Raw genomic sequence first — 20,883 nt, forward strand, 5'->3', positions numbered from 1 at the left:
AGACATGTTGTTTGTATTATGTCAGTGTTAGGCCATGTCAGGGCTCAACAAACGTGTTGACGTTCATGCTTCTTGGTATCTAGTGAAGACAAATGCAATGAATGGTTTCCAGTGTATGTCATGACATTGATTGTCACCTTCCCTGGAAAGTGCTTGGTTTTTCCAGGAAAAGGAAATGGATTTGGAAGAAATTAGAGAGTGGTGCTGTACAGAATCATATAACTTCTTCTACAACCAGTTCTCTAACTACAGTTTCCATACTTTCATATATGCAAATACCTTCCAAATGGCATTTGCACACATTTGTTTATCTAAAGTATTACTGAGAGGGACAGTGTTTGCAGTATATATGCAGTTAACCCTGTAAAAGATGCAGTAAAGCTATCTTTCCCTGTGTCGGTAGAGATCAAATCAAACTATTTGTCACATGTACCGAATACAACAAGTGTAGACCTTACAGTGAAAGGCTCACTGATAAGCCCTTAACCAACAGTGCAGTTCAAGAAAGAGTTGAGGAAAGTAACACATTATAAAATAACAATGAGGCTTCCCAGGGGGTACCGGTACAGTCAGTGTGTGTGGGGGTACAGGTTAGTCAAGGTAATTTGTACATGTAGGTAGGGGTGAAGTGACTATGCATAGACAATAAACTGTGAGAAGCAGCAGTGTACATAACAAATGGAGGAGTGGGGGGGTCAATGTAAATAGTCTGGTGGCCATTTTGATTAATTGTTCAGCAGTCTTATGGCTTGGGGGGTAGAAGCTGTTAAGGAACCTTTTGGTCCTAGACTTGGCGCTCCGTACTGCTTGCCGTGCGTTAGCAGAGAAAACCTTGTGTGACCTGGGTGACTGGAGTCTGTCAATTGTTTGGGCCTTCCTCTGACACCGCCTAGTATATAGGTCCTGGATGGCAGGAAGCTTGGCCCCAGTGACGTACTGGGCCGTACGCACTACCCTCTGTAGCGCCTTACGGTCAGATGCCGAGCAGTTGCCATACCAGGTGGTGATGCAACTGGTCAGGATGCACTCGATGTTGCAGCTGTAGGACTTTTTGAGGATCTGGGGACCCATGCCAAATATTTTCAGTCTTCTGAGAGGGGAAAGGTGTTGTCGTGCCCTCTTCACGACTGTCTTGGTGTGTTTGGACCGTGTGGACATCAAGGAACTTGAAAGTCTCTGGCAGTTGTCAGTTGCAGAGGGTTCCTTAACATGAAGTGAAAATTCAGATGGTGGTGTCAAGATGTCTGTTTGTGAGCAGGCTTCTTTGACATAATGCTCCATCTCTTTCACTTTGGGCGAGGAGGAGCTGTCATGCTTCAACAGGCTAGATAATTATTTCCCTCTTATCCTGCTTCGCCAGGCTCAATCCCAGCATTCAATAGGAGCCACGACCCGCACTGCACCTCGCCGCCCTTCTCCCTCTCTCTATCTCTCCCTTTCTCCTTCTCTCTCTCTCCATCTCCCCTGGCCCAGCGCCAGAGGAGTAGCACACCACAGGGAATGCATTTGCAGGGAGAAAAAATAGCCCTTAGATTTGACAAGATGGTGCCAAAATAGAAAGCCAGAAGGATACAATGAAGAACTACATCAAATGAACTGTCTTATTGTCCAGGCCAAATTGCAGTTTGTTGAACTAAACACACACGTACATATGCCATTTAATATGCAGGCTGTGTATGCGTGTTGTATGCCTGACCATGTATGTGTTGTGACCTCAGAAGTAACAGTAATTTTGGGAAGTGAGTTCAATCTGTGTTTTTGGGTAGAACTGGGAGCCCCATTTCTGCTTTAAATGGTGATGTCTTAGCCTATTGGAGGAATAGGGGAAGTGGCGCTTCCAAACTGTTGTGCTCACCTATCAGAACCTATCCGAATTGGCTCTGTTAACACTAAAGGGGTGTGTCCTGTGGGAGGACGTGGGGACCTAAATAGAATTGGGCCCCATCCCACAACAGAAAACTGCTCATTTGAAGATGGAGGATTAGTGCCTATAGGCCCCGTCTTCATTTGGAAAGGCTGCATATTAACCTTTAACCCCTAGGCTGGGCACTGCAGCCCTGTGGAGGAGCAGGAATAAACAGGCCAGGACCAGCAGGCCTGTCAGAGGAGGCTGCTGTCACCAGATAAAGCAGAACAATGCCCTTAATAGGCCACAGAGAGACTAAGGAGTTCCAAAAATGTCTGCACAATTTGCTAGGTTGTAACAAAGGGAGAGATGTGTTTCTTCTGACAGATTAGCAGTGGTCAACAGTGGTAGACTGCTGTTAGTGTAAAGCACAATGCTAAATGTGTGTCGGAGTGATAATTCAGCAGTACACACTCACCACAGGGATCACTGCAGCAGCCAGACCAAATACAATGCTGGTTAGTTAAAATGAACGGTTGGAAATACGTTTTTAGGTGTTGACAAGTCTATAGGGGAGAATAGTATGGTTTCTTATGTCCATTTTGTAGGTATCAAACGGGTAGAATTTTGACTTGTGGGGTTATAATGTTGTGTGTTTACTAGTATCACCTGTCAGTGATGGTAATCATGACATTCATCCTCTGTGTGTTGAACATAAAATATAAATGTGTTTTAGAAAATGCATTGACACTCTGGGGAAATGCCAGTTCCTCTGTCAGTGTAAAATCTTCCAGGCTACTTTTCACGTCTTAAATGCAGTTAGCAGGCTGGATAATAGAGTCTGAAAAGACTGTTTCTCCAGTGAAGTCTTTCCCAGTTGTGAGAGAGCCTTGACAGGGTATTGGAGCGGTGGCTGTTATGATCCTGTTATGTTTAATCATTCACTGGACCAGAAAGTACTCCTCATACGGTAAAGGCACCAAGGTTCTCAAAGGATCCTGGTACAATATGCTTTATTCCTTTCTGCTCTGCACCGAATCAAGAAATAGCGTATGTTTACCCTAACTCAAATGGTAATGTTTCCAAAGCGGCTCCTGTATCACAGGGGTAATCAGAGAATAGTACAATGTACTCTGATCTTAGAGGTCTGGGAGGTTTTGAATTGCGTCAGAGTGGATTTGAATTGATCTTTAGTGTGATGGTTAGAGTTTGAGTCTGCGCTGGTATCGGGTGGATCACATTTAAAATGGACTTTTGATTGAAAGCAATTGAACTAAAGGGATTAACCCGAACTTTACTCCAATTCACTTCTGCCATTAATCAGTGTGACATTTAAAGGCTCAGGTCTACTACGGTGGCGATGCTCTGTGGTTCTACTGCAGCGCCTAGTCTCTTAAGTCATCAGTACAGTATATAAAGTCGTGGCCAAAAGTTTTGAGAATGACACAAATATTAATTTCCACAAAGTTTGCTGCTTCAGTGTCTTTAGATATTTTGTCAGATGTTACTATGGAATACTGAAGTTAATTACAAGCATTTCAGAAGTGTCAAAGGCTTTCATTGACAATTACATGAAGTTGATACAAACAGTCAATATTTGCGGTGTTAACCCTTCTTTTTCAAGACCTCTGCAATCCGCCCTGGCATGCTGTCAATTAATTCTGGGCCACATCCTGACTGATGGCAGCCTATTCTTGCATAATCAATGCTTGGAGTTTGTCTGAAGTTATGGGTTTTTGTTTGTCCACCCGCCTCTTGAGGATTGACCACAAGTTCTCAATGGGATTAAGGTCTGGGGAGTTTCCTGGCCATGGACAACAAAATATCGATGTTTTGTTCCTCGAGCCACTTAGTTATCACTTTTGCCTTATGGCAAGGTGCTCCATCATGCTGGAAAAGGCATTGTTCGTCACCAAACTGTTCCTGGATGGTTGGGAGAAGTTGCTCTCGGAGGATGTGTTGGTACCATTCTTTATTCATGGCTGTGTTCTTAGGCAAAATTGTGAGTGAGCCCACTCCCTTGGCTGAGAAGCAACCCACACATGAATGGTCTCCGGATGCTTTACTGTTGGCATGACACAGGACTGATGGTAGCGCTCACCCCGTCTTTTCCTGACGACAAGTTTTTTTCCGGATGCCCAAACAATCGGAAATTGGATTCATCAGAGAAAATGACTTTACCCCAGTCCTCAGCAGTTCAATCCCTGTACCTTTTGCAGAATATCAGTCTGTCCCTGATGTTTTTCCTGGAGAGAAGTGGCTTCTTTGCTGCCTTTCTTGACACCAGGCCTCCAAAAGTATTCGCCTCACTGTGCGTGCAGATGCACTCATACCTGCCTGCTGCCACTCCTGAGCAAGCTCTACTGGTGGTGCCCAGATCCCGCAGCTGAATCAACTTTAGGAGACGGTCCTGGCGCTTACTGGACTTTCTTGGGCGCCCTGAAACTCTTCACAGCAATTGAACCCCTCTCCTTGAAGTTCTTGATGATCTGATAAATGGTTGATTTAGGTGCAATCCTACTGGCAGCAATATCCTTGTCTGTGAAGCCCTTTTTGTGCAAAGCAATGATGACGGCACGCGTTTCCTTGCAGGTAACCTTATTTGACAGAGGAAGAACAATAATTCCAAGCACCACCCTCCTTTTGAAGCTTCCAGTCTGTTATTCGATCTCAATCAGCATGACAGAGTGATCTCCAGCCTTGTCCTCGTCAACACTCACACCTGTGTTAACGAGAGAATCACTGACATGACGTCAGCTGGTCCTTTTGTGGCAGGACTGAAATGCAGTGGAAATGTTTTTTGGGGATTCAGTTCATTTGCATGGAAAAGAGGGACTTTGGAATTAATTGCAATTCATCTGATCACTCATCATAACATTCTGGAGTATATGCTAATTGCCATCATACAAACTGAGGCAGCAGACTTGAAAATTAATATTTGTGTCATTCTCAAAATGTTTGGCCACAACTGTAGGCCTGGCAAATATGTAGTACACATTCAGGTGCAAAATGGCTGTTGTGCATCACCCAGGTGCAACACATTGGTGGTGGATATGTCACGTTACCCCCTCGCAGTATAAAGCTCATTGAAGCTTGATGTGAATTAACATGTTGGCAAAATAGCTTTCTGAATGTGGTATTGTATTATCTTCATCCAGTTCATGAACACAGAGGATACCAGGAGCTTCGCTGTGTGTTTTAGACTTTTAAGTGCTCATGGTGGTGTCGTGTGACTGCAGGTGGTCATGTGTGCTTACCTAGTGTATCGCCTACCTAGTGTATCGCCTCTGTAACCCACAGCATTGCTTTTCAGCTTTCTATTCTACCTCTGTGGTTAGAAACTGATGGAGTCACAGTGTTCTGGATTTGTGTTTCATTGTTACTTCACTCAGTACGACAGTGGTTTTACAGTTTCTTTCGCCCACGCTCGGGGTCCTGAGATGTTCTGTGTGTAGCTGAACAATAGATATTTGGTTTGCAATCTCAATATTAGAATCAAGCTGTGATAACACTTTATTTTTTATTTAACCTTTATTTAACTAGGCAAGTCAGTTATGAACAAATTCTGATTTACAATGACTGTCTAACAAAAGGCAAAATGCCTCCTGAGGGGACGGGGGCTGGGAATACAAATACAAATAAATGTAATAACAATCTAGGATTAAACACACATCACAACAAGAGAGACAACACAATATTACATAAAGAGAGTCCTAAGACAACAACAACAGCATGGCAGCAACACAACACACAGCATGGCAGCAACACAACACACAGCATGGCAGCGTCACAACACACAGCATGGCAGCGTCACAACACACAGCATGGCAGCAACACAACACACAGCATGGCAGCAACACAACACACAGCATGGCAGCGACACAACACACAGCATGGCAGCGACACAACACACAGCATGGCAGCAACACAACACACAGCATGGCAGCAACACAACACACAGCATGGCAGCAACACAAAACAGGGTACAAACGTTATTGGACACAGACAACGGCAAGAAGGTAGAGACAGCAATACATCATGCAAAGTAGCCACTTAGCCTAACGTCTCAAATCTTTCTGTTGCAACCATAAAAAAGACAGTGTGGCAAAAATGTATCCCTTTTACATGGGTTGGGGGGCTGAGAGTCTTTTTCACGTATTTTTGAATTACGAAACTCCACTGAGGTAAAGCCATAAAATAATGACATAAAATGTTTTTACTTGCATGCTAGCATACATAAATCATGTCTGATGTATCATTTACTATACGTAGATGTCATAAAGAGACGCATGAATGGTAAAAATGTGGTGCTACTCAATAGAGCCGGGATTGAAAAATGTACTGCTGATAGCAACAGAATAGGGCTTGTTGTACTGGGCTCCAGAACCAGCGTCTCTATTGCCCCCCAGTGGTGAGGAGACTGAATAGCAGGACATTCACCACTTTGTCGCTGGATCGTTACCCAAGCAACCCTGAGTTGTGACCTGTCAATCAGCCCCTAGCGTTCATGGGAAACTTCAATCGCTCTGTATGTTGCCAGAAACAGACAAAACCACAGGGTGAAGGTAAGATTGTGAGATGTGCTTGTCTTACTGAACAAGATTTCTATTGTTGTATTGTCCACAAGTGTTGTCACTATAAACCACACTGGGGAGCCACCAAAGTGGTTCACAAGTCAGATCATGGGCATTGATTAGGTTTGCTTGAGTGGCATTTTATAAGGTTATACGAGTGGGATATGTATGTTGATGCATAGATATACCCTTCCCAATGTGGTGTCCTCAGAGTATAGCTAGATCATCTAATGATCTACAGGGAGAGATCAATGGCAGGGCTAAGGTTCAGCAGAGCCTGGAGTATTGACACATCTCACCCACCAGAAGCCAGTGTCCCCACTCTGTCCGTCTCTCTCTCACACTCTTTCTCTCCCTAGCTCGCTGTATCTCTTCCTTTCTAGTGCTATCTCCTCTGTCACTCTCTCCCTCCTTCTCTGTGATTTTTGTCTGAATGTAATGCTGTGACTGGGCAGACGCAGTGCCGGGATTAAACTAGTCTGTGCCTGGGGCGAGAGCTACCCAGGGCCAAGGGGAACACACACTCACACCCCCAGGCTGTGGAGGTAACATGGACCTTTCGAAAGGAACACTCAGGCCCTGCTTCAGATGTAACCTAGCAGGATATAAGGCAGACAGTGGAACTGTTTTATATAACCAATGAAGCTGTCTTTCTCACACCAGCTCTCTCACTCACTCTGCCTCTCACTCACTGTAGACTGAATGTTCTGTGGAGAACCAATATGTTGTGTGTGTGTGTGTGTGCGCGCACGTCTTTGTGACAGGGCTGTCCCTGTGTTATTGGTGATGGCGCTGTGTCTCTAATAGTGTGGTATCAGTCACAGATGACAGTAATGAACAACACAGCCACCTGAGGACTGCTTCTCCTTGGAGAATGACAGCTGCTCCACATTAATATGGCTGTCTGACACGCACACACGTACAGTGTTGTAGTGTGTCCTCAAAGAGGACATATACAATGGCGAAGATGCAATGTTCACTGCCTTAATGCACGAATAACAGACAACAAACGACAATGGAATTCTTCGTCAGTCTGTTCACATTACATTCATAACAGGGGTCACTATGGCAAACAGTCTTGCATTTGTTTGATGCACACGCAGATCTCTAGATTTCAGCGATGTGGCTCTAAGAGATTGAACAGCCTGTTGCCCTTAGTGCAGTCTATTGTATGAAGTATCATGGGCATCCCTAATATCTCTCTACACGCCCCTGATCCTGTTTCTCTGTGTGTAAACATCATTACCACACACACACGGTTCTCACACACACCCCTCTCGTTCTTTCTCTCTTTCTCGATCTCTCTCACACACACACAGACACACACGTTCACACACGGCAGCGTTTACAGATGAGCAGAGATTATAAACAAACATGCAGGATTAATCTTGTCTTCTCACACTCAACTTTCTACACAACTGCCCTGGGTAATTACTGTGTTATGTGTAAGTGTAATCACCCTGCCTCGCCAGACATCACGCAGTCTGTCCTGAGTTTGACTGTTTTATTCTTTGCGCGCCCTTTCACAGTACTGTATACATTTTTGGTACATCAATATGTGCAATACGGATTATTGGGGTCTGTACAGCTTAGAATAACAGTATAGTACTGTATAAATCTGAATGTTTTCTCCTTTAGAACTATATTAAAACCATTTCCTGTTGTCTGTGCCACAGGTGGAAGCCATCCTGGTGAACATCTTCGGGGGCATCGTCAACTGTGCCATCATTGCCAACGGGATCACCAAGGCTTGCCGTGAGCTGGAGCTCAAAGTTCCCCTGGTTGTCAGGCTGGAAGGTGGGTACAGTACAGGTGGTGCTACAACCACAACTCTACACCCTACCTACACACTGTTTGACTGTTCTACACACTACCACCCACGTGCTCTATCTGTACTCGACTCCATATTTCTTTCACTACTCTTTACCTCTCCTCCACTCTTGTGTCACATGCATCACTTCCTGCATTTCTTGCACCTTAGTACTTTCTATGAACTGTGTGTTATTTCACACGGGTCTCATTCTATCTTATTTTTGAATTCGGTGCAGTAAGCTACTCCCGTTTTAAGTAAGTTATTTTAGAACGGCCTCTTTCTCATATGACAGTCCAGTGTGGTCCTCTTACTGGTGAAGAAGACGATCCATTTATCACGTGTGTCACGTTCAGCAGAGCTTGTTAGCGACGACGACCAAAATAACAATGGAGACGGCGTTGATTGGGTCGCCTCTCACCTGCGTATGCTAATAAGGCAGTATTGCCGTGTGTCGCTATGACACCTGGGCGTTGCAGAGGGACCCAGCTGGTCATTAGGATAATTGGCAGGAAACAGCTGACTGGCCTTGTCCAGAGAAAGAGCAGGGGACTCCATTAGCTCACAGCACTCCATTTGTCTCTCACATCCCCATGCTTTTTAGGTCAGCACTACTGTTTCTGGGACACAACCAGGCCAGTTACAATAAGGTAGGTCTACAAATACTGTATGGGCAGTTTAGCATTCTTTGAAAATGAGGAAAGGACCAACTGTGTACGTATTGGCCATGCTAAAATGTAGACAAATACAGGTTACCTTTTGTTTTGTTGGAAAGTCTAGGAACTAGTGGCAGTTACTATACAAACCCGGCTTCCTTTTGTTTGGACACAGTGCTAAGAGGCAGGTTATTGGGTTAAAGGTAAACTGCACTCTCCTAAACCGCGTGTGTTTCTTCCAGTGCTAAGTAAGAAGTGCAGCAGCCATTACTGAAGCTCAAACGAAAGTTGTCTTTTGAGTGTGGTTTAATGTGGGTGTTTCTTGGGTGTGTCTTTACCATTCAATTACAACAAGCAAACAACGGCAGTAACATAATCTCACCCCATTCTGTACAAATGTGCGCAACCGCAACATTCATACGTGGCTACAAAGAAAACTAAAGGGACTGTAGCGACTGTGTTGACTTCAAAATCAGGGGTGTGAACTAGGTTTCTATTCAAGCGTTGATCGACATGGTAATGGCTCTATAGTATTGGAGAAAAGTTGAAAAAAACTGACACTCCGTTACATCTTGACGTGTCATGCCGTAACGTACAGCACGCATAAAGCAACTATTTCTGTCTTACAATCTCTCTCCACCAGGTGTAGACTTCTCTCATCGTTTAAAAACAAGAAATGGACAGTGGGGGGGGTACATTTTTTGCGTCATCATTGCATGCGATCATCATTCTCAAAGCCGCTGTTTACTTCTAAGATCACTTTGCACCGCCCTAAAAACCCGATTCAAATTCGACACAAACCTTCAAATAGGTATGTAATGACACATTTTATAAACTCTTTATAGTGTTTTATTTACATTTTAGAGGCGATAAGGTGATAAGTTGGACAGATCGAGTGGGGAAAAAAGCAATTTTCCCACACAACATCTCTCCTTCTCACTATCACGCATTAGTTTCGCTTCCCCACCCGCCATTTTTAAAAAGACCCGACAGGGCTCATATTCTTGTTGAATCATGCAGAAACGGGCAGCGTCGGGTCATGTAATTGATTCTGTTGGAAAGGGGAGAAATTGTGCTTTACAATGGTATTGACATTACAGTTGATCTGGAAGTTATTGTGTTTTTGGGGCGCTAAAATAAGGGCAATTGTACGGACCAAGGCGATGTACGAGTTTACGTTAGTGAGTAACTTAGTAACAATGAGGTAAGCTAAGCTAGCTCTGCTAAGGAGAGAGGTTTTGAAGTTGAGAACTTCTCCCCTCCTGACTGACTCTCCATCTCAAGGTGATCTGCTAATTCAGTTCTGCTCTATGTGTCGTCTAAAGCCTGCGCTGACCTTGTTTAGCCAACCCGACAGCAACTAGTGAGCATAGCTTGGGGATAGCTACAGCTGGCTAGTATATCTAGCTAGCTGATATTTAGCATGGACTGTCTTCAGTCAGCTCAGCTGTCCAACAACAAAATATTCTATAACTGGCTAGTTTGATCTCATCTCTTTGTTCTCTGTTAGATCTTTCCTGGGGGACAAATGCCAGAATGAATATCCCTACAGGTGTAGGTTACATGTGAACATTGTACAAATGTTATCACCCAGCTTGAGTGTAGATACATTTATCAACAAAAAATCAGTGGGTGTGTTTGCTGTAAATAGGCTGTAAATAGGCTATCATATTGATTTGCTTATAGACTGTATGCCTACACTTTACCTAGCAAATGAAAATACATTGTGTAGAGTACAACCACAGATAGAACAAGGCACATATACACCTTTGGTAGAACTTCAGCTGTCCAATAATTAGCATGACATTCCATTCTATTTCTATGGTCTATGTTAAATATTTGGCTGTCTAACACACACTGACATGTACAGATCTCTGGGTGAGGTTCTGTCTTCAAGTCAGTGGGGTGATGAAGTCACTTCTATCTATGTAATGTATTACAGGTTATGGACAGGTGCAGTCAGGTGGAAGGAGGGGTGGAGTGTATCACACTTCATCCTGGATATGACAGAGTTTGCCTCAATCCATGGGTCCAGCAGGCAGAGTTAAATAAATACAGCTATGTGAGATGCAGGAAGATGGCACTCTTCTCATACCACTCTGTAGCTACCGACCAAGTTTCCTTCAGGAGTAATATGAGATGAGTGCCATTTCTGAACTTACACAATGTACAAAACATTAAGGACACCTTCCTAATATTGAGTTGCACCCCCACTTTTGCCCTGAAACAGCCTCAATTCGTCAAGGCATGGACGCAAGGTGTCGAAAGCATTTTGCAGGGATGCTGGCCCGTGTTGACTTCAAAGCTTCCCACAGTTGTGTCAAGTTGGCTGGATGTTCTTTGCGTGGTGGACCATTCTTGGTACACACGGGAAACTGTTGAGTATGAAAACCCCAGCAGCATTGCCGTTTTTGACACAAACCGGTGGCTGGGCACCTACCATACCCCTTTCAAAGGCACTTCAACTTTTCTATCACTCTGAGTGGTACACATACACAATCCATGTCTCAATTGTCTCAAAGCTTAAAAATCCTTCTTTAACCGGTTTCCTCCCCTTTGTCTACACTGATTTGAAGTGGATTTAACAAGTGACATCAATAAGGGATCATAGCTTTCACCTGGATTCACCTGGTAAGTGTTTGTCATGGAAAGAGTAGGTGTCCTTAATGTTTTGTGAACTCAGTATATGTAGATATTCTAAACAAAGTGTTTTGATACATTTCAAGTGTAACAGTTCCATGTAGATTAAACCATCCTTCACATAATACTATAGAAGCAGTGTTCTGCTGATATAACAATGTGCAAATATTACACTTGTCTCATCTCCAATGACGTGGATGTCGATTAAGGCAGCCCCACGCACCTCTCTGATTTAGATGGGTTGGGTTAAATGAGGAAGACACATTTCAGTTGAATGCCTTCAGTTGTACAATTGATTAAGTATCCTCCTTTCCCTTTCTATTGTCATTCACAGCCGATTTCAGAATCTGTACCAATTAGCATGTTGTCTGTTGGTACATGTTAGTCGTCATCCCTTCGTATGGTGTCCCATATAAGACAGTTCCCTGACATGTTTGAAGAATACACAGCCCCCCCCCCCCCCCCCCCCCCCCCCATCTACATCAACCTGTTTTTTAGTCAGGGGACTCCATGACAATCTCTCCTGTCCCCCATCTGTAGAAAAACAAGGTAGAGTTGATACAGCACTGATTACATTGTCAATGATTATAAGGTGAATTCCAGGACAGACCCGTCATAGTATTCTGACCTAGGACCAGATCAAATGCAACGACCTGACGTGTGACTGGTGCCTGGTCACGTACTGCCTGATATGGTGGGGGGGGGGGGTTCCACAACACTGCTGAACAACAAATTCACCAGGATTTGGAAGTAGCCTGTGAATTAAATTAAGTATCATCACTCCATAAACGTATATCTCTAGTTTGGAAGTAATTATACTAATAAACTAAGGACAGACTAGATTCAGGCCGTGATGCTGACGCCGTTACTATGCAACCAGCTGTGTAACATGACGTTGCTGAATGCTTGCAGACGCTCAGACTAGACAAGTACCACCCTTCATTTATTTATTTTGCCCAACAATATACACAATAGACTTTAATGAGAACAGGCATGTTTCACTAGTAGCAGACGAAGCCCCCGAATGCTAGCTAGCTATTTCTAACCTAGCCTTTGATCATGACTCCAAGTTCAATCACAGTAAAGGCAGAATACCACCAGGGCCTGAGTTATCGAGAGCATGTGCTAACCCTAACAACATGCCTGTTCTCATAAAATAGGCTAGCTATCTAACTTGCATAACTAACGTTAGTTAGCAGGGATCTTCTTAGCTAGCAAGTTTGAGTTGAAACATTATTGATAGCAAGCTGTCTAACGTTACATCCTATCAAACCTTATCGTCAGGTGCAATGTTAGCTAGGCAAATCTTCCTTTCTATGACATTACACATTAGGGAGAGGCTATGTACATTACAGTATCATAGCTAGCTAGTTAATCACCACACACCAGTCACAGCTATCATGTTGTACATTTGTTGTATGTAATCCATTCCTTGCCATCTTGTACAATATTGTTGAATGTTTTAGAAGTTTGCACCAACTTTATGGAAGCCCATTTTCACTCCTATGCCGAGCAAGTGTGCATGCATTGCAGCCTTGACAACATGTCCACAACACATGACAGTAGGGACGGACAACACCTTGTTGTCTCTGGGCAGTTGGACATCATTGGCACAAGTGGGCATGTATGTAATTTATACCCAACCCATCAATACCCGTCATGACGCACTCACTTCCAGATCTCATTTTGGACGAGACTGACTTTATGACCAAAATTATCCTAGACTATGTAGTCAATTCTGATACTGCAACTATATTTCTGGCTCATCAATGAGACACAGGCTGTTATAACCAGAGACGTTGGTTCTAGGGGGCAGTTCCCCTTTTAAATCAATAGATGGGGTTGAATTTCCTGAATGGAGGAAGCAACATTCTGTTTGACCACACACATACATGTGTTTTTGTGTTCACTCTGCCAATATGTTTTCCTGGAAGACACAAGAATAGAACATTTCATTGCCGGTTTCACTTTTCACAAACGTGCAACAAACGGCCCCTGGCTCTCAAATTGGGGACTGGCTCAGAAGGTCATGATGACCATTGGGTAGAAACAGAGCCCTGATGGGTTTTAATCCTTGGTTTAGCTGTGGTCATTACAGCTGGGGCATCAAAGAGAGGGATTGGTTAGAGTCAATCGGCTGTGCTAGCTGCGCTGACCACAGACCCCATAATGGCAGGCAGCTCTTCAACAGGATCAGGCAGGATTAACTCCACCACTTTTAATTGGCAAGCCTTTTCTCTGCCTTCCTCCTTTTGGCACAGGTGGGGGTTGGCTGTTTTCTGAATTCTCTATTGAGGGCTGAGTGCCACAAGGTGTGGAGTTAGGTTGATGCCAGTGGTTGTTGTATGAATAGACAGGCTTTCATTAATTGGTAATTTAGTTTATTGATGGACACTGCCGATTTACCTGGTTGTCTGGCTCACCAATTCCGGTAGCCATACCTGATGTACAGTGCATTCTGAAAGTATTCCCTGATCAATCCACACACAATACCCCATAATGACAGAGAAAAGTTTTTTTTTTTTTTTTTTTTTTTTCATTTTTTTGGTTAAAAAATACAAAACATTTGGTTAAAAATACAAAACAGAAATACCTAATTTACATAAGTATTCAGACCCGTTGCTATGAGACTCGAAATTGAGTTCAGGTGCATCCTGTTCCATTGATCATCCTTGAGATGTTTCTACAACTTGATTGGAGTCCACATGTGGTAAATTCAATTGATTAAACATGATTTGAAAAGGCAACCACCTGTCTATATAAGGTCCCACAGTTGACAGCGCATGTCAGAGCAAAAACCAAGCCATGAGGTCGAAGGAATTGTCCGTAGAGCTTTGTGTCGAGGCACAGATCTGGGTAAGGGTACCAAAACATTTCTGCAGCATTGAAGGTCCCCAGGTAGCCTAGTGGTTAGAGCGTTGGACTAGTAACCGAAAGGCAAGCTCGAATTCCCGAGCTGACAAGGTAAAAATCTGTCGCAATTGGGGGAGAAGAGCCTTGGTTCAAGGAGGTGACCAAGAACCCGATGGTCACTCTGACAGAGCTCCAGAGTTCCTCTGTGGAGATTGGAGAACCTTCCAGAAGGACAACCATCTCTACAGAACATCAATCAGGCCTTTATAGTCGAGTGGCCAGATGGAAGCCACTCCTCAGTAAAAGGCACATGACAGCCCGCTAGGCAAGTCAGTTAAGAACAAATTCGGCCTGCCCGGACAAACTCTAACCCGGACGACGCTGGGCCAATTGTGCACTGCCTTATGGGACTCCCAATCACGGCCGGTTGTGATACAGCCTGGAATCGAACGAGGGTCTGTAGTGATGCCTCTAGCATTGAGATGCAGTGCCTTAGACTGCTGCGCCACTCTGGAGCCCCGACAACGACCCTAAGCACACAGCCAAGACCACACAGGAGTGACGTTGGGTTGAGTCTGTGAATGTCCTTGAGTGAGGACTTGAACCCGATCAAACATCTCTGGAGAGACCTGACAATAGCTGTGCAGCGACGCTCCCCATCCAACCTGACAGAGCTTGAGAGTATCTGCAGAGAAGGATGGGAGAAACTCCACAAATACAGGTGTGCCAAGCTTGTAGCGTCATAGCCAAGAAGACTCGAGGCTGTAATCGCTGCCAAAGGTGCTTCAATAAAGTACTAAGTAAAGGGTCTGTAATTGTGATATTTCAGTTTGAATTGTTTGCTAAAATGTATAACTTGTTGTTGCTTTGTCAATATGGGCCATTTTGTGTATATGGTGAGGGGGAAAAAAACATTTCATCCATTTTAGAATAAAGCTGTAACGAATATACGCACAAACACACACACTAAATTTAAGGTACTCGATGAGGAACTACTGCGTACTCCTTGAGACTCTGACCTCAGTGTTTGTGTTATGTGTCTGTGTGTATACATGAGTCTGTGTGTGTGTGAATACAATTCCCCTTATACTCACCACAGGGTCTAGTGAAAAAGTGATTATTCCCTTCAAGCCATTACCATTGCTATTGATTTACACAGCCATTATGTTGCTGCCTGCCTGTCTATCTGTCTGTCTGGGCATGGAGGCCAGTCTCTCCTTAAATGGATACTGGGGGGATATAGCCGTTTTCCAATGTAATTAAAAAAGGACTAGTGGTCCTGCTGAGGTCGAAATGGCTCCGTCAGTCCTGACAATGTCATTATAGCTTAAATAGAACCATCTACTGCCATCTAGCTACAGACCAACACACACACACACACACACACACACACTCACAGACACACCAGCATGCCTGTCACATGCTCATTACTACAAATATAAACTCTCACTCGCTTCTCCCTTTATCGCTCTAGCACACACTCTCTCAGATACTCAAACATGCACACTTAGGGAAAGAACTATAGCCTCTGAGTAACTAGAATTGGAGTGTGACAGAAAGAGAGCAGGGGGCCCTCCCTCCTCCTCCAGTTCCCAGACTGTGGCAGTGTAGTCCCCTCAGCCGGACAGTCCTCCAGGGTACAATAGGCTCCTGCTACAGCCTGATTTAGGAGAATTATCATAATCAGATGAAATCTCATGCAGGGCTGGCTGGGGTTGGGTCTCATGGTGCTCCTGGTGCCAGTGTAGCTCCTGCTCTGTCCCAGTGCCATTTTTAGAGCCCCATTCTACAGCCACAGGAGGGAGGCTGACAGCCCAGACATCCCAGCTGAAGGTCCTGGACAGGGCCAGTCCTCATCGCACAAACTGCATTGACACACTATTTGTACTCTGTATGGGAGGATGCATTGACCATGTATGTTCTTTCAGTACACTGTTGCATAGAGCGAACAGTTATTTATTCCACACAGTAGAACTCATTCCATTCTGTAGGCTATTTCTATCTGTAACATTGTGAATGTTCCTTCCTGCTGAAAGATTACTGAAATTGTATATAGTTTGTCTCTTCTTAAAGGAACAGGTCTCTCCTGGTGTTTCCTCTAGGCCAGGCTGTGAGTAGGTCTTCGGCAGCACCTACTGGCTGTAGGTGAAACCACACTACCTGTACAGTATCAGTAGCCTGGGCTGCTGCTGTAGACAGACAGACACTGCTCCCTGCTGCTCATTCCGGAACTGCACTCTTTCCACACCCCTCTGCAGTCACACAGTGGCACTGAAACACACAAACCCTCACTGTTTGTTTTTTGACCAGCTGTGTGTTTGTTGAACCCTATGTATGGTGAGATTCTTAGAAAGTGTCTGTTGGTGTTAGATCTAGGAATTAGTTCTAGGAATCCAGACAGAGCCAGCAAGTATATTACCTTATACCGTATCTATGTCTATTTCTTCCGTATAGAAACCAATTGTATAGCAGCACAGTGTGAAGACCTATATAAAGATTCAAAGGAATGTTTGTTGTCTCCGATTGTATTTGTTAACCAGCTGATAACATTAAATTTGACATTTTAGTAATTTAGCAGACGCTCTTATCCAGAGCGACTTACAGGAGCAATTAGGGTTAAGTGTCTTGCTCAAAAGGCACATTGACAGATGTGTCACCTAGTCGGCTCAGGGATTCAACCCAGCAACCTTTCATTACTGGTCCAACTCTCTTAACGGCTAGGCTACCTGCCCCATTCATGGCCTCCAGAGAAATATGATCCCTGTGATTGGTCAATCTAAATGAAGTTGATAGGACAGTGCATTGAGCCTCTGAGTGAAAGCAGTGCCCTTTGAGATGAAGATCTCACAGAGGACAGAGGATAATATGCTACGATTCTTGGTTCGAAAAGGACTTTAGATACCCTATTTGCTGTGTGTCTGCCCATGGCCCTCCCCTCCTCTACTTAGATCACACAATTGATTGTTTTGTGCAGAAGTCAAGAAATATGTTTAGAATGACGTGTTATCTCACTGGACAAAAGTGCTGAAATATTAGGAGTTAAGTGGCGGCGGTAATATAATTCCCGCTTCTATTGATTAGACAGCCAAGCTCCTGAGATTGCACACATCATGCAATCTTAATTACACACCAGCCAGGAGAGCCGAGCCGACGCGTGGACACACACACACACACACGCACATTGTAGTAATGTGGAACACCTGTGTTATGTAAATTCCCTCCTCCCTGCTGTACCGTTCTCACCTGTGAAATCAGTGAACACCACATAAACAGCTGGCCTCTTTCTATTATTTGGCTTTTTCTAGGCTTTTTTTTTCTCTTCTGTTTTTTTCAAAGGGTAAGCTCTCTCTTTCCCTTCTCTTTTCTCTATCATTGCTTTGTTGGTTAACCAGTGTAGGCCCCAAGGTTATAGTGACTCAGGGTGTGTCTGCATGGTTAGAGCTTCACTGGGATATGATCAGATCAGCAGAGACCCCACCAGCTGCCTGTCTCCTCCACTACCCCCCCCCCACACACACACACACTGCAGCCAATGGAAGACAGTACACGTCCTCTGCCCTTTTCAAGACCAGTGGCTTTCACACTCTTTCACAAACAGTGTTGTATTTTACCAATAAATTATGCCCTGCATCCTTCTTTGGTGCATCCGTCATTGGGTTCAGTTAATTTATCCTGTGTTCTGTGTCTTGTTAGTCAGTTTGGTGAGATGCATCTTTCTACGTCATAGGCTATTCACTGTGTGTGTGTGTTGTTCTAGGGACCAATGTGCAGGAGGCCAAGAGGATCCTGTCAGAGAGTGGACTGCCCATTGTAGCCGCCAACGACCTGGAAGACGCTGCCAAGAAAGCTGTGGCTGCCATTGCCAAGAAGTAGTGGCCCTCAAGCCTTCCATAATCCTGACCAGCCCTTTCGTTCTGAGCACCCTGTTCCCCCTCCTCAGTCCACCCAAAACCACAGGGCAGGTACACCAACCCTTAATCGAACCTTTCACCTTCCTGTCTTATCATGATTAACTGCAATATTTATGTTGGTGCTCCATTAGGAAATGACTTGGCATCCTGACTCTTTAATTGTGCATTCCATTTTGATAGGCTGAGAAACTGTGAAATCATTAGAAAACTATAACTTTATTCAGGAAATGCTCTGTGGTGTGTAGCTAATGTGGTACACATGGAGTATTAGAAATCAGCATTTGATGTTTTGTTTGTGTTATCTTTGAGTTGTAGTAGGTGACCTCACGGGTTTGCCTTGGTTGAAGTCCAGTTTATTGATGCCTTAATCAGAGCTCCTTGGTATGTGAAATCGCAACACATGGGTGACTCTAAATCTCAGACTTCATGATGAGTGTTATGTTTGAAACAACTTCAAACACAACGTTGAAGGCATTCCACATGGATGTTGACTCCAATGCTTCCCACAGTTGTGCCAAGTTGGCTGGATGTCTTTTCGCTGGTGAACCATTCTTGATACACATGGGAAACACTGTGTTTTTGTTTACATGATTCCATATGTGTTATTTCATAGTTTTGATGTTATTCTACAATGTAGAAAATAGTCAAAATAAAGAACCTTGAATGAGTAGGTGTGTCCAAACTTTTGACTGGTACTCTACCTTTTGATCATTCATCTGTGCCAACTTCACGAGGCCAACCAGCCAACACTGTCACATGGCCAATGTGTTAGAGATATTGTTTAAACAAAACACCATTCTAATTTCCTTTTTATAACCATGAATGTTTGTCGACCCATTGAGATTAGGTCAACTGCACAGTATGAATCATTTGAGAGCTTAATGAAGGTGACTATTTCATAAATTGTGTCTGTGTGGATTTATTATGTGCTGTGTGTTGTTAATCTGGTTTCAGTTTTCTACATAGTTGTCATGTACACCTATTTGTGTGTCTTACCGCCTTGGTGGAGACTGAACCTGACGACTGGATACATTTCAAATCCAAAGCTTTTATTAAAGCTGTGAGTACATATATTCAGTCTAAAGCTTTTCTAATAAATCTCAATGTGTCCTCGGAGGAGAGGACTGTCCTTCATGGGCCGGAGTTGAGTGAGCTGTAAAGAAAGTGAGGGAGAGATTAATGCTATCCCTGTCAGATAGATTGATGGATCATCTGTCACAATATCAAAGAGGACAACCACACCCACCAGATCAATTGCCACCTCCATGTGAGTCACACCAAGACAAGTACTGTAGACCCGGAATACAGTTTTTCTCATACACAGAGAAGAATTGAATAAAATGCCCCTCCCACAAGCTTTATACATATTCTCACACTCTCGCTCACTTTTTCTCACACGCCCGTTAGGCAGCGGCCTACAGCGGCAGATTAACGAGGGCAGCATTTCCCGAGCTGAACTGACCAAGACACACCTCCAACACATAACACCTCACCATTATTCTGCCCAAAAACAATGATAATTTCTCTCGCCCAGTGGCATAAGGGCTATTTTCGGTGAGCGCTAACGCCGCCCATGATAAACAGTGCCCACTTTAACAAAGGCAGGGGCGCAAAATATGTAGCTTGTCCACACCCAGCACGCCTCATCAGGGTGCTGTTGGAGAGACGCTGCGGTGCTCCACCAACTTAATCCAACATAAATCATGTAGCCTACAATAGAAAGAACAGTAGCCTCTGTGGCTTTTCTGTAGCCCATAGACTGGAGACCAGATGTATTACAATGTCATGAGACAGACACTTTTTCAATCACGTCAGTTCATGAAGAGCGAGATTGCAGGAGAAAGTCTACTAAAAAGGCAAGGGGGCAGACAGCTTTGGCGTGGCCTCGGCATTATCAAACAGACTTCACAAACAACAACAAGGCTTTGTCGGAGCCAATTTCTTCCTATAAAAAAAGAAGACGTAGGCATACCTGTTTGACAGATGCAATTATAATATCCATAGATTTGTCTGCTTAGTCACATCCTCTAATACCGTCACCATGCATTCCTTATTTACCTCCGTGTCGGTGAAGGGCTTGGTGTGTTTGGTTAAAACCATGCCTCGAATTGAGTGAGGGTATGCCATACCCTCGGTTAAAGAAAAGTACAAAAAGGATACCGATTGTTAGCTTTTAAAATAAATAAATAATATCTCCAGATTATATAAAGCTTCTATAACAATGCTTAACTCTGTGATGCCTTATGCTAGAAACAAGCTTTAAAATGGCCGTGAAATACGTGCCTGCGCTGCATAGGCCTATGGGGATAAATTGGTTAGTCTCTGACATTCTGAAGCTGAGCTGCGGCCTTCAGTATTCGAGGAGATAAAAAATGGACTTGCTATTAATTGAGCTTTTCACTTTCCGAAAAGTTAAATGTTTAAACCCAGGCAGCTTTTGGAAAGGAAAGGGGGATACCTAGTCAGTTGTACAACTGAATGCATTCAACTGATATGTGTCTTCGACATTTAACCCAACCCCTCTGAATCGGGGAGGTGCGGGGGGTTGCCATAATCGACATCCACGTCTTCGGGGAACAGTGAGTTAACGACA

At 44.0% G+C, this 20,883-nt stretch overlaps 1 protein-coding gene across 1 annotated transcript in view; it reads left to right on the forward strand.

The window, feature by feature from the left end:
• The window catches only part of LOC110527962 (succinate-CoA ligase GDP-forming subunit beta), a 130,088-nt gene extending 110,895 nt beyond the window's left edge, over positions 1-19,193 (forward strand). The window contains exons 10-11 of the mRNA XM_021609613.2: positions 8,097-8,217; positions 18,137-19,193. Of these exons, the coding sequence (XP_021465288.1) occupies positions 8,097-8,217; positions 18,137-18,252 (237 nt within the window). The 3' untranslated portion in view covers positions 18,253-19,193. The remainder of the gene's footprint in view (positions 1-8,096; positions 8,218-18,136) is intronic.
• Positions 19,194-20,883: the final 1,690 nt, after the last annotated feature.

Source organism: Oncorhynchus mykiss, chromosome 7, assembly GCF_013265735.2.
Source record: "Oncorhynchus mykiss isolate Arlee chromosome 7, USDA_OmykA_1.1, whole genome shotgun sequence".
In the NCBI taxonomy this organism is placed as follows: Eukaryota; Metazoa; Chordata; class Actinopteri; order Salmoniformes; family Salmonidae; genus Oncorhynchus; species Oncorhynchus mykiss.